The 14,560-nt window shown below is 43.7% G+C and overlaps 1 protein-coding gene across 1 annotated transcript in view; it reads left to right on the plus strand.

The window, feature by feature from the left end:
- Positions 1-12,727, plus strand: part of CEBPE (CCAAT enhancer binding protein epsilon) — a 41,332-nt gene extending 28,605 nt beyond the window's left edge. Inside the window, exon 3 of the mRNA XM_077469421.1 lies at positions 10,879-12,727. Within this exon, the coding sequence (XP_077325547.1) occupies positions 10,879-11,193 (315 nt within the window). The 3' untranslated portion in view covers positions 11,194-12,727. The remainder of the gene's footprint in view (positions 1-10,878) is intronic.
- The last annotated feature ends 1,833 nt before the right edge of the window (positions 12,728-14,560 follow it).

Consider the following 14,560-nt stretch of genomic DNA (forward strand, 5'->3'; position numbering starts at 1 on the left):
TGTATTTGAACAGCTTTCTTGGCTGGCTACTCTTTTTCCTGGTGTCTGAATTGAGTTCTGGGAAATTGGTGTGCTTTGCCCTTCAGGGGCTGCATACCCAAGGTCAAAGAGAGTGAGTTGGACAGTCTCTCAGAAACAGCATAGGGAGTCCACTGTGAGGCTTTAGGCCACCACTGTCAATTCTTTGCTTCTTTAGAATTGGATCTGGCTGTTGGAGATGTGCCCCTGGTTCGCTCTTGGTGCCGGCTTTCAGGCTTCTGTGGGTTTGTGCATACTCATCTGTAGTGTACCACTTCTCCGCAGTGGAAGCAAATTGCTTGACTTTAAGGCTTCTCAGCAGAACCAGCCTTAGAGTTTAAAGACTGACTGAGCCCTGGAACACCCTCTTTAGGTTATGTCACAGTCGCCAGTAGAGTCATCATCTTCATTAGTTGGGTCATCTATGTTTCCAAAAGCTCTCTGGGTCACATTGACTGCACAAACCCCCCTGACTCCAGCAACAGATTCTGATCTTGTGCTATTCTTTTTTTTCTCCAGCATGGCTTCCACTTCTTGCACAGTTCTGATTAATTCTGGGTACTTCAAGATTCCACCATCCCCTTGAGTTTTCAGCTAATTTGTGATAGGATCTAAGGTTTGAGCTCCCCTTAAAACCTGTCACGCCATCTATAGTTCTGTGGTCTATACTTTATTCAGCAGCAGCTAATGCATTATCCTGTGAAGGCATGTATTCTGAGAATTTCCCCTCTTCATTTTGGTAAGTATGTTCAAACTGGTACATGAGGTTGGAGGCCTTCTCTGTTCTCCCAAACACACCTTGAATGATACTTAAGTAATTATAGGCAGTACAACCCAGTTTGCTGAGTTCCAGGTTACAAATAACTTCTTAGGCAGTCCCTCTTAAACTCTCAGTGATTCTTTTTTTTCTTGGCCTCAGGGATGGCCCATTCATCCAAGGCTTGTATGACTTGCTCTAGCCGCTCCTCAAAATTGTCCTCAATGAAAGGCACTGGCTATTTCCCTGAAAAGGCCCTCAGTTTTTTCTGTACCCAGACCGAGGGCACATTGGGTTATTCTTCTGGAACTTTGTCGCAAAGTCTCCCAGAGCAGCAATAAATTCATAATAGCCACAGGTGCTAGCAGTTCCTTCTGTCAAAGTGACCTGATTTGAACTCCCTGGGTTGGAATCTGTCACTCTCAGCTGAACCAGGAGGGCTTCAATGTCATTAGTCAGCTGCAGACCAATCTCCTGGAAGCAAACAGGAATCTCCTTCTCCACTCTAGAAGTAAATACTGTAGATGTAAGAAACGACTTGATCCATTTTCATATCCAGTATGAATACTCTCTAGTCAGGAATAAGGGCAATCACCGCTTGGTGGTTCTGTTCTTCCATCCAGGCATCTCCAGGAACATTGGGCACTACGCTGGAATAAAGCCAGCCATTTTGCTCCTCACACCACTGGGTTGCAGCAGCAAGATGCATGCTGACTCTCTGGCTTATTGTCTCTGTTGTTCAATCACTAACAGAAATCCCAGACTATGCCCCATGTGTAGCGCTACCCAAACAGGAGACACTTACTAAATTGGGTTCTCTGTTCTTTTGCCTCCACTCTGAGAACAGCCTCAGCCCTACTGACACACCAGAATAAGCAAATGGATACTGCACTGCTACTGGGAGCAAAATTATAGATACCCTGCACACAACTAAGGTTCAGTATCAAAAAGCAAACATCAGACTGGTTAGTGGCAAATTACCCATATATTGTCAAGAGTTACAGTAAATTGCATTACGGTTTAGGTTAATCACAGTTCAGTAGAGTTTTATGCAGCTAAATTAGAATTAACCTGGTAATCCTTTCGATTGCAAGCTCCATGAGCAAGGCCCTCCTATTCCTTCTGTATTGAACTGTATTGTAATTGTACTGTGCCCCTTTTTTTGTAAAGTGCTGTGTAAACTGTTGGCACTATATAAATCCTGTATAATAATAATAATCCACAAAAGCAACAATAATTAATGGTGTGAGAAAACAATAACAGCAATTGTTCTCAACTGTAAACAGCAGACTATAAGCACTTTAGAGTGCACTTTATAAATGAATGTCAGCAATAAAATGTATGACTCCATAAAGAGGTACCTCTGACTATGGACAACAGGCAAAGTTCTTGTGAAGCAGCTATCTAAGTGAGCTTTCTAGCTGTCTAGCCCTAGTTCTTCAGCTTTGGAGCACAGTCTTTACGGTGGTGCACATAAGTACAGTCCCAGCAAATCTACATGCAGTCAATAAAGCTGCTAGTTAGATGGCCAGTTCTGTTAGCAGCAACAGGTTAATGGCAGCAGTGTCCTCTCACACGTACCAGTGATATAGTAACAGGGGTCCCACTGTTCAGATGTCAGCTCACTTCTGGACCAGTCTGGAGCGACTCTGGTCCTGAGCACATGGCCGCAGGCTTGTACCAGGCTGATGTGCGCACAAGAGCAGCTTTCTTGGTATCTCTTCAATGGGAGAATGACTTTACCTGCACACTATGGAAGTTGGGAAAGGGGAGAATATTATGTAACTATTTTTCCCCCACAGGTTCTTATTTGCCCTTTCCTCCAGCAGGAATTGAGAGGGGAGCCACACTGAGTAAGTATACATTGCCTAAAGTGCAAGACAGGAACCACAATCCACCCATTTGCTATTCATCCCCTTCCAAGAACCATGTGCTTTCTGGAATGCTTTTATGGAGACCTGGCTTTAGGAATCTGACTCTTCTAAAGCTGCCCTCTCCCATAGTGGCCTCCTCTGCACTCATTCACCCAGATCCAGTGGACAAATGGGAGGAGGAGATTGTTTCTTTCTCCCCCCACTGAGCCCTTTTCAAGTTCTTCCTTCACCTCCTTTTCTATCTCTTATCTTTTGGGCTCTCTGTTTTCATTTTTTTCTATAGTTATTCTAAATGATTTGATTGGTGTTTCATTTCCTTGACTTCTCTGCCTGGCTAACCTATGTTCTCTCTTCTAAAATGCCCACTATCATTCTTTGTGGCTATAACATCCTCGTTAATGTAAACCCGGCTACATCTTAACTTATCCTCATCTTTTGACCTTCCACAATAGACACACACGCACTTGCTTGCTCTGATGATAACACCCTTGACTCTGTAATCTCCAGCTTCTGCACTCCTTGTAGCCTCTACAGCACCCCTTTTCTTCTCTCTGATCACAACCTTATCAGTTTCAATCATTCCCTGTCCTCAGCTACCTTTCCCTCCAACTAGCAGACAGTTATCTTTTAAACTCTAAAGCCACGTACACACGGGCGGACTGTCTGGCCAACTTAGTCCGTCAGACAATCCGACGGACAGTCCGTCATACTTTCGAATGAACGGACTTGACCACACACACCACTTTTTGAGCGGACTAATACGGCGTACTAAGTCCGCCATACTATCCGCCCTACTTTTGAAATGAACGGACTCGCCCACACACGCGGAGGAAAGTCCGCTCATTTCGAGCGCGTCTCCAGGTAGGCGGGGCCCGTGAAGGAGACGTCGCTGACCCCGCCGCCTGGTATGGACTTAAAGGGGAACCCCAACGCCGAAAAAAATTGGCGTGGGGGTCCCCCCCCAAGTCCACAACAGACCCTTGTCCGAGCACGCTACCCGGCCGGCCAGGAAAGGGGGGCGAGCGAGCGCCCCCCCTCCTGAGCCGTACCAGGCCGCGTGCCCTCAACATGGGGGGGTGCCTTGGGGAAGGGGGGCCGCGCGGGGGGGCCATAAGCGGGGGGCTTATCGGAATCCGGGAGCCCCCTTTAATAAGGGGGCCCCCGGATACCGGCCCCCCACCCTATGTGAATGAGTATGGGGTACAATGTACCCCTACCCATTCACCTGTAAAATAAAAGTACCAAAAAAAACACAACACACGAGATAAAATACTTTATTGCACAGCTCCGGGGGCCTTCCGTCTTCGGGGGTCTTCTCGCCGGACTCCTCCGCTATCTTCTTGTAGCTCTTTTGCTAGCGGAGGAGTCCGGCTTTCTTCCTCGCCGCCGGCCTCTTCTCCCGACTTCGGGGGTCTTGTCCCCCTCTTCGGTTCTTCTGCCGGGCCACCGCGCCTTCTTATAGCTCTTTTACAGGCGGTGGCCCAGTCTTCTGTCGCTGCCGTCGCCGCCGCCGCCTTCCGTTCTTCTTCTTCTTCTTCTCCAGGAGATGTTGCCTCGACGATCTCTCCGGCCGGAATGCCAGGGATGCACTGCGCGGCCACTTATATAGGGACAAGGGGCGGTGTCACATGGCTTTATGTCACATGGGTTGGTGTCACATGGTGACCCCGCCCCCTTATGATGTCATAGTCCCCATGTGACATCAACCCATGTGACCAACCCATGTGACATAAAGCCATGTGACACCGCCCCATTGTCCCTATATAAGTGGCCGCGCAGTGCGTCCCTGGCATTCCGGCCGGAGAGATCGTCGAGGCAACATCTCCTGGAGAAGAAGAAGAAGAAGAAGAAGAACGGAAGGCGGCGGCGACGGCGGCGACAGAAGACCGGGCCACCGCCTGTAAAAGAGCTATAAGAAGGAGCGGCAGAAGAACCGAAGAGGGGGACAAGACCCCCGAAGTCGGGAGAAGAGGCCGGCGGCGAGGAAGAAAGCCGGACTCCTCCGCTAGCAAAAGAGCTACAAGAAGATAGCGGAGGAGTCCGGCGAGAAGACCCCCGAAGACGGAAGACCCCCGGAGCTGTGCAATAAAGTATTTTATCTCGTGTGTTTTTTTTGGTACTTTTATTTTACAGGTGAATGGGTAGGGGTACATTGTACCCCATACTCATTCACATAGGGTGGGGGGCCGGTATCCGGGGGCCCCCTTATTAAAGGGGGCTCCCGGATTCCGATAAGCCCCCCGCCCACAGACCCCGACAACCAACGGCCAGGGTTGTCGGGAAGAGGCCCTTGTCCTCATCAACATGGGGACAAGGTGCTTTGGGGTGGGGGGGCCGCGCGGCCCCCCCTTCCCCAAGGCACCCCCCCATGTTGAGGGCACGCGGCCTGGTACGGCTCAGGAGGGGGGGCGCTCGCTCACCCCCCTTTCCTGGCAGGCCGGGGTAGCGTGCTCAGACAAGGGTCTGTTGTGGACTTTGGGGGGACCCCCACACCGATTTTTTTTGGCGTTGGGGTTCCCCTTTAAGTCCATACCAGGCGACGTCTCCTTCGCGGGCCCCGCCTACCTGGATACCCGCTCGAAATGAGCGGACTTTTCTACGGGCGGGAAAAGTCCGCTCATTTCAAAAGTACGGCGGACTGGCATACACACGGGCGGATTGTCCGCCGAAATGCGAGTCCGACGGACAGTATTACGGAAATTTCAAAATACTTAGTCCGCCAGACTGCATGCTGAAAAAGTCCGCTGAAGCCCACACACGAGCGGACTGTCCGCTGAAATGTGTTTCGGCGGACTAAGTTGGCCAGACAGTCCGCCCGTGTGTACGCAGCTTAAGGCTCTAGGCACACTAGGCTTAAAAAAAAGTCTGTTCTCTCGGGAGTAAAACACGCTCATATAGAGCATTTTTTGTACAAAGTTTAGAAGAGTTTAGGAGAGTTTTAAATTTTTTCTGCCTCCAAGTTCCAATCAGAAACGTGAACCAGAAGGTTTTTTTTTTCTGCCTCTAAATGTTAAACTCAAAATGTGTCTCTTTTGTCTCACAAAACCTGCCAATGCAATAACAAGTTTCTAGAGCCTGCTGACCAAATCCTGACTTGCTCCAACTCCAGCTATCCTCTCCTTGCCTCCAGCAACAGTGAAGTTGCTGGTGAAGCCTAATGGGGAAGCTGAGACAATAGATCCCCATCAGGTCTGCTCTTGCTCCTGTAATTTACAGCAGGTAGTGGGCAGATTCTGTAGCTAATAGCAGGCTGTCTCCAAGATAAAAAAAATCCCATCACGGGAAGTGACATTTGTTGTGTGGAGGCATGTTGGAATTCTAAAAAAATGTCTTAGACACTCTTTATGAATACTCCTTAATGAATCTTGTAATATTATCACAGGCCTCTGCCCATTTGGCCATGCTTCCCTCTACCTCTCTCCACTGTACACACTATACCAGCCTTGAAGCATTCTACAAGCCTCTCTGCTCTCTGTTTCAGTAAACTGTTATTACCTTTTACATGCTGAAATCCTATGTTACCATCTCTTGATTCCTATTGGTTGTTATGTACAGTATGTCAGTTTTGTGACTGTACATTCATTCTGCTCTGCCACTAGCTAGTCTGGGCATTGTCTTTAAATCTTGCTCTTCTTCTTAATGGCTTCATTGTAACAAAGCTGTTGGCACTTTGCAAAATGTTCCCTGGCTCTTGTGGGAAAACCCATAGGACACAGAAACTGGGAGTTAGTGTCCAAAATCCCAGGACTATCCTAAAGGATCCTGAACACTTTGAAATCATGCAATGGGGACACTTGTGGTGACAGCCATCTAAACTAGTAGAAAATCCATTTAAAATATTTTAATTTTAAGAATGTTCGTTCAATATTCCGATCATTAGTGGGGTCAAATCAATATTTAGAAGGTAGCAGGAAGGACATTTTTCTCAAACAAACACATTTCTAGTAATGTATGTGGTTTTCATTCGGGAAAATCTATTCATTCCAGAATCTAATGTTATAAGCAAATTAAATTTGCAGTACTTTGAAACAACATTCATTAAATTTACTGAGAATTTTAATATGAATGTTTGTTCGCAAATCTATTAGTTTTTGACCAGTTTGGGAGAAAAATGCAATCACTTTAGAAAGGTTTTCTCTTGCCTACTGATGTTTTTATGGCACAGTAAGTAGAGGTAAAGCTTACCAATCTCGAAAAACAAAGTTTTGGTTTTCAGATATATTTTAAATCACAATTAACCAACTATATGGGGTAGAGGGGATTTAAAAAACAAATATGTTTTATAGAAAATTGCTATTGAGCTTAATTATACACAGTATTTGGTCTAAGGCTGGGTTCAAATCTCCGATGGATGCGGCTTGCAGCAGGGGTCCAGTGCGTCCTTGTTCCATAGAGAGCCGGGCACACTCTCCTGTAATGCGCATTGGATGTGGGGAAAGTCGCATCCAATTTGCATTTGCAAGTGTGAATCCAGCCTTAAGAAAGTATTGAACAAGAAGCATGATAGCAGCTGCAGATAGTTAGTCTGTCACTAGTTAGCTCTGTTCCCAATATAGTGTGGTAGAGAGAATTATGTAATTGGGAGTTAGGCACCTTTAAGAGGAAACCTTCCTGTAGTGATATAGTGGGTGAACTTAGTGCCCATATAAATGCCAGGATAAGAGGAGCCTTTTGTAGTCATAAAGACTCTTTTATGGTTGTCTGTGGACCATGAGCAGGATGCAGAAAGCCTTTTAGTTCAGGTCAGTGTCCTCTGAAGCGAGTACTAGTACACCTGTACAAAGCTATAGAATGGGGACAGAAATAGAGAGTCTGGTATACCAAGTAAAAGCACCTTGATTAGACTCAGTGACAGAAGCTGAATGCTGTGGACTTAGTATACATAAAGGGAAGATGGCTTACAAAATTATGTGCTGACATTACAGCCCTAATAACAGCTACAGAATGTTTGCTCCTGTGTATGGCATTCTGCCCGAAGAGTTCTGTCATTATGTTTATGTGATGTTAGAAGTCACGCCATCTTTAAAAGCTAAAGTAAAGTGCGGAGAATGTCTCTTGTGTGGACATTCTTTTATGTTTAAATATTCAGGCCTATGGCCAGGGATGTTGTAAAGGGTCCTACAGCCAGAAGTTTGGCACAGTATGGCCAAGGGATACAACTGCCAGCAGGTGGGTACCCATCCTACCCGAGAAGAAGTGGGGTGGGGCAGTTTGGCGCCATATAAACACGCATATAAATGAGTTATACAGTAGGTGTATTCACTATCTCTACTATGCTATATGTACTGTATGTGTCAATCTGGCCCTGCTTCCAATAGAGAAGTAAAGCAACTCTTAGAAAGACATGGATTTTGAAAACACTATTTCATGATATATTGCCTAATGCATTTTTATATAACTTCATTCAGTGCAATTTGATTCAACACATTTTGTAATCAAAACAAACTCACATGTTTGTCCATAAGAAAATCCAGAGGCATTATAAAGAACATAAATACATATATACAAATATTGTATATACATCATACTGTAAATTATAAATAAGTCCTCTGAGCTGTTCTACTGAACTCAAGGCAACATTTTTGTTACTTTGGCCAACATAATATGGAGACACTTTAAATTTTGTTGAATTTTTAAGCAGAATTCACAATACTCTTTTTAAGTTCACCAATATATCATACTGCTTAAACTGACATTAGAATGAAAAACAAATGCAAAGCTCTCCTCAAGTCCCCTGGCATCCTGGAATATGGAGAACTCGTGTGGTCTAGGAGGTGTTCAGGCAGTTGGTATTTGTATAAATGTGTGCTCTGTATTCAGTACTCCCAGGGATCATAAAGTTAATTTGATTTTGATTACTCAACATTTTGTTTGCTAAAGCATTGTGCTTCATAAACGATTGGAAGGTTTTCGTGCCCTCAAAATACCATCTTCATTTTTCTTTTTATCCTTTATATCTCAGTGCTGATGATTTCCAACAGCATCTTTTGGACACTTCCTGTCTACATGCACTCATTTCAGAGTTGGCTGCACCTTTTTGCTCTGGACCTGATTTCTGGTAGTGACAACAGTGGACCATGCCTATACAAACACACAGGGCAGCAATCAGAAATTTTTGGGCCCCTTACACAGCTTTAGGCCTGGCCCCCCCCCCCCCAACATTCCCAAGGGCTTGCCCACGGGCCATTCCAACGAAGCCACACACCAGCCACCTCACCTGTACACACTCAGCCCCCCTCAATCCTGTATATATGTCAGCCCCCCTCACTCCTGTATATATGTCAACCCCCCTTACACCTGTATATATGTCAACCCCCCTTACACCTGTATATATGTCAGCCCCCCTCACTCCTGTATATATGTCAGCCCCCCCACCCCTGTATATATGTCAGCCCCCCCACTCTTGTATATATGTTAGCCCTCCCCCCACTCCTGTATATATGTCAGCCCCCCCCACTCCTGTATATATGTCAGCCCCCCTCACCCCTGTATATATGTCAGCCCCCCAGTCTTGTATATATGTTAGCCCTCCCCCACTCCTGTATATATGTCAGCCCCCCCCCCCACTCCTGTATATATGTCAGCCCCCCTCACTCCTCTATATATGTCAGCCCCCTCACTCCTGTATATATGTCAGCCCCCACTCCTGTATATATGTCAGCCCCCCTCACCCCTGTATATATGCCAGCCCCTCCCACTCCTGTATATATGTCAGCCTCCTCCACACACACCTGTATATATGTCAGATCCCCTGCCCACACACCTGTATATATGTCAGCCTCCCTCACACACACACACACACACACACCTGTATATATGTCACAAATCTGTAAACACACAAGGCTCTGGCCCCTCCCTGTAAACAAACAGCCACCCTTCCTTTCCTTCACAGCCCCTACTTGTAAAGAAGGTCTTCCTACCTAGTGCCAGCTCTTTTTCACAAAGCTGACATGTTGCTGAGATACACACAGGAGTTGCAGCCGATCACAATACATAACACAGTACAGGCAGCTCACACGAGGAGTACACATGCACATAGTAGCCAGAGGTGTCAGTAATGAGCTTGATGTCTGAGCTCAACGACACGTTTGTGTATTTCACAATATGGCTCCTCTTCACCTGCTCCTGCCTTCTTCTGGTCTGGGCAGGTCCCTCGAGCCCCAGGGCCCATTACAGTTGTATCAGCTGTCTCCCCCCCCCCCCCCCGATAATGGCCCTGCAAACATGTATCAGCATAGAAACTTGTCTCTACCAGGCCCTGGGTGACAGGTAGATAACACAAGAACCTTTAGATGCCTGTATTTAATTTCTCTTGACAGTAACAGGCAGAACTCTAGCCAAAGATAACAAAATAAATGAATTGCTCTCAAAAAGATTTTTTATTTTTTTTATTAAATTAAAGAAACAATTTTTCTGTAATGTTCACCTTTAATACAGAGATTTCCCCTGCAGATTTTTTTTGTGCTGCGAGATGTCCCTTATCTGATGGCCAGCATCATTTAGGCAACTCCTACTAAGCAAGGTCATCAACACATGAACTGATTGGCTCCTTATGCTGCTTCTTCCTCCACTCACATTTTAGCTCAGCTGTACAAGGATTTCAGCAGGTTCATACCAGGTCAAATTCAAGTACATACACTGCTTGCATTTATTGCTGAAGCTTAGGTATGGATATTTTGCATGTTTACATTGGTTCTGCTTGAACCAATGTAAGTATGCATGTGGCTGATCTGTTCCTTGCTGCACAGCTGCTTTGTGAACACAGGGGATCACTTGCTTGGTATCAGCATACTTTGGATTATCTCAATGAATGCAAAGCATTCTCTGATTGGATGAGATGGATTGGCGTGGCTGTGACATGGCAATATCCACCTTGTCAAATCAGAAGACACCTTGCATTCCTTGTGAAAAAGTGTTCTCTGAATGATGTCTGTGCCAAGCAAGAAGCCCCCAGTTTGTATATTAGTCTGTTGCTATTGTAGAACTTTCTCTGATGAAAAAATTCTAAAAGCATAGCTTCTTTTTTTTTTTTTTTTTTGGATGGAGTAGACTTGTTTGTACACTTGATTGTGTGGATAGACCACTGACCAGAGGATGTGCATGTTAGTTTAATAAGCGATCTTCCATGGGCCTGATTTTTTTCTACCTGATTGTTCAGAAACCCCTACGTATGAATTTTTTTTTAAATTCCTAATGTAACTTCTCTGTAACCTTTTTTTTTGTCTACAGGGCCCCCTCTCAGGGATGCTGCCTGCCTCTCCAATGAAAGAGCCAGGCCACAAAGGAAAAAAGCTACTGAGTAAAGACAGTCTGGAGTACCGCCTGCGTAGAGAGAGAAACAATATTGCAGTGCGCAAGAGCCGCGACAAAGCCAAACGCAGAAATATGGAAACTCAGCAGCGAGCCCTAGAATTCATGGCTGAGAATGAGAAGCTGCGTAATCGCATACAACAGCTGAACCAAGAGCTTGAAGCTTTACGAGGGGTTTTCAGGCAAATTCCTGAGGCGGCTGCATTAGCCAAAGGAGCTGGAGGCTGTAACTGAAAGCCATAAATAATGAATGAGAGGGGCTTATTATAGTATACCAGCTTTAATAGACTCTGGGTGGGACTTGTGTTCACCGAAATTAATGTACATCCAAGAATAAAAGGATTAGTTTTGCATAAAGATAAATCGTATACAAACTGATTCTAGGCTGGGACTAGTTCATTTTACATTACTGGTACAACACGTGTGTTTTTTATCTAAAATGGCAATCTGTGTAAATGTTCAGGTCTTTTACATATGCTCTTTAATTTGTATAAAAAACAGTGTCTATAGTAAACTTTTACATTTAGAAAACATTCAGTCAGCATTAAACAGCTTTTTTGATGCATTTAAAGCCACCTTTAAAGTGGTTGTAAACTCTGTTACACCACTTGTACCTACAGGTAAGCCTATAATACAAGTGCAAGTTTATATTCACTATATGTACTGCTCCCGACGTCATCAGCGCCTGCACACTGAAGAAACGGCCGATTGTGCGTATTCTTCAGTACCCATGCCGTGACTGCTGGCACCCACATGATTGATCTCATCTTGGCTCCAGCCAATCACGTGAATGAATGAATGAATGAATGAAATACTTGTATAGCGCACAATACGAACTTAATCGCCTCTAGGTGAACCTGGAAGTAACTCCGGTGAAAGATGTCGGCCATGGGATCAAAGTGCAGGTGGCATTGCAGGGCATCGTTCTAAGGTAAGTATTTCATAAAGAGCTAGTATGCAATGCTTTGTCTTGCAGGTTTTTTTTTGAAGATTTACAACCTCTTTAACTCCAGTTTAGGGATGTTAAAGACTGGTTATTTATTTATTTTAATCAGCGCAAAGGATGGTACTTACACTGATTGGTTCCTGCTCCAACTTCTGTTTACTTCAGTTTTAATAATTCCCTTTTGCTTTACATTTTTATTTTAGCTGCAGAGTAGCTTTAAACAAGCTGCTAGCAGACTTCAGTAGGCTTTCAACAAGCTTCAGCACTACTTGAAATGTGTTAAAAGCCTTTTGAACCTTGATGGTAGCTTGTTTAAAGGAACAGCCAGCATTCCCATTAACATCACCAAACTGGAACATAAGTTTTCATTAAGGCTTCAAGAAACCTCCTTTAAGCTTTCAAATGCTTTGAAAAACCTTGCTGTGCAAATTGTTCTTAAGCCCCATACACACTATCAGTTTTTCTGCTGAGTTTTTCCTTCAGATTTACCAAAACCATATAATATGAGGTCAAACCTTGGGAGTTTCAATTTGTATGCAATCAGGCAGGTCCTTCCACTACATGGTTTTGGTAAATCTGAAGGAAAAACCCAGCAGAAAAACTGATAGTGTGTATGGGGCTTTACACTACCTGAAGCTCGTATGTACAAGGCTTAACTGGCTGTATGAAAAATGTTATACTATGTTTCTGTAGTGTGGATGTGAGCGCATATATTTGTTGCTGTTGTTTTTCATATAGGTAAAATAGTACTCTGTATTTTTCATTATGTACTTTGGAATAATTAGTATTGTTCTTTTGAAATTAAACGTATCATTTGTTGAACGCTCCTAAAGTGATTACATTCATTGTCCAGAGAACCAACATCAATGAAATGCCTTTAAAACAAAATTTTTAGCTGTTAAATAATGTATATCAATTTTGTGTAACAGTTATTTCCTCTGAAATACAAACTGGTTTTCTTGTTGACTAAAGCTTCAGGCACACTGGGCTTAAAAAAACGTCTGTTCCCTTGGGAGTAAAAAACATTCGTATAGAGCATTTTTTTTGTAGTGTCTAGATGAGTTTAGAAGAGTTTTAAATTTTTTCTGCCAGTGATCTCCAATCAGAAACGCGAACCAGAAGGTTTATTTTCCTGCCTCTAAACGTTGAGCTCAAATGATGCCTCTAAACGTCCTAATGTGCATGGACACATAGGATAATATTGAGCTGCTTCTACAGGCAGAACACAAAACTCCTGTAGAAGCAATGTGTTTTAAGCCAGTGTGCATGGAGCCTTAAAGCAAAAACATGGTAGACATCTTTTTCTTTGGGATAACCAGCTGCATTAGTTCCCCTATCACACATCTTCCTTTCTGATATGTGATCACTAAAAAATGTTGACATCATGTGGAAAAAGATAGCCTAGAGCTAATCATAATGAAAGAATTAGCTTGTTAAATGACCAGTTACTTTTTCCCAATGGTCTATGCAATATCAACTCACATCTACATAAGGATGTTTCACCTATCTCCCTCCTTGAATATGCTTCTTTTCTCTGGTAACTTGTGGTTTCTTATTAACATCCATGATCGTGACAGACATAGACTTGGGTGGGAAGTGACGGAACTGAAGTGTGTTTTAACTCTATAAATAAAGGAATATACGTATATATAGCAATATGTGTTTATAAATGTACAAGGAAATAGACATAAGAAGAAGTGAAACAACTAAATGACTGGCCCTCTCGAATCTTCTCTCTCCGTGCTCATCTCTTTGTTAGATTATTTCTATCAATTGTCCTACCAGATCTCCACAATATTAATCCTCATCTTGTTTCCTTATCATATTTTACCTATGCAAGCCCCTGTATCTGCCATTATCTGTCCCCCCTCTCTCACCTGCTCTCTCACTTCTTTACTGCTGTCTCTCCCCATCCTCTACTTTTCTATGAAAGTCTGTGGGAGATGTACATATTTCAACATATGTTTGCAGCTAATGGTGACCACAGAGTTAGCCCATCATCCTGTAGGAGGGGGGTGAAGGGGGAAATAAGAGTAGGGTGGGGAGAAGCAGATGAGACAGCGAGGAGGGTGGAGATGAGTACATATATGTGAACTCAGTCTGAGATAATCTGCCTGATTCTTGATATCAAATTGTTTAGATGGGTTATGAAAACGAGAGGTTTCGTTTTCCAGAACTTAGATCATATCTTTCATATATTTCAATTTGGCCCTTTTTTGGAATAATATTAATAACTGAATTGTTTATGGGCAGATCAAAGATTATGAATGTTGAAAATAAAAACATAGCATTAACTGTAACCGTGAGTCATATATACATGTACAGTAAAAAAAATAAACAATGCATTAGCACAAAATTGCTTTGGTATATTCATGGTGGGTGACATATGTTGGGTGTGCACCAACATGTTTCCTTTTATACTCTTTTCTGACATAAATGGAATTAGAAATAGCCATGTGGCTCCCAACCTAGTTTATTTGAATGCATTAAACATACAGTTGCTTTCTGTTAACCCTCATCTTATCCCACAAGCAGTTTCAAATATTTAGCACATACTGCAAAGACCATTTTATAGTATACTCATGGCAGCCAGTCTGAATTAATCTATCATCTGATTTGACTACAGTAAACTGAAATCAGGAAACTATAAAAAAT

Source organism: Lithobates pipiens, unplaced genomic scaffold, assembly GCF_037356315.1.
Source record: "Lithobates pipiens isolate NorthernLeopardFrog02 unplaced genomic scaffold, aLitPip1_a1.2 Scaffold_11, whole genome shotgun sequence".
Taxonomy (NCBI): Eukaryota; Metazoa; Chordata; class Amphibia; order Anura; family Ranidae; genus Lithobates; species Lithobates pipiens.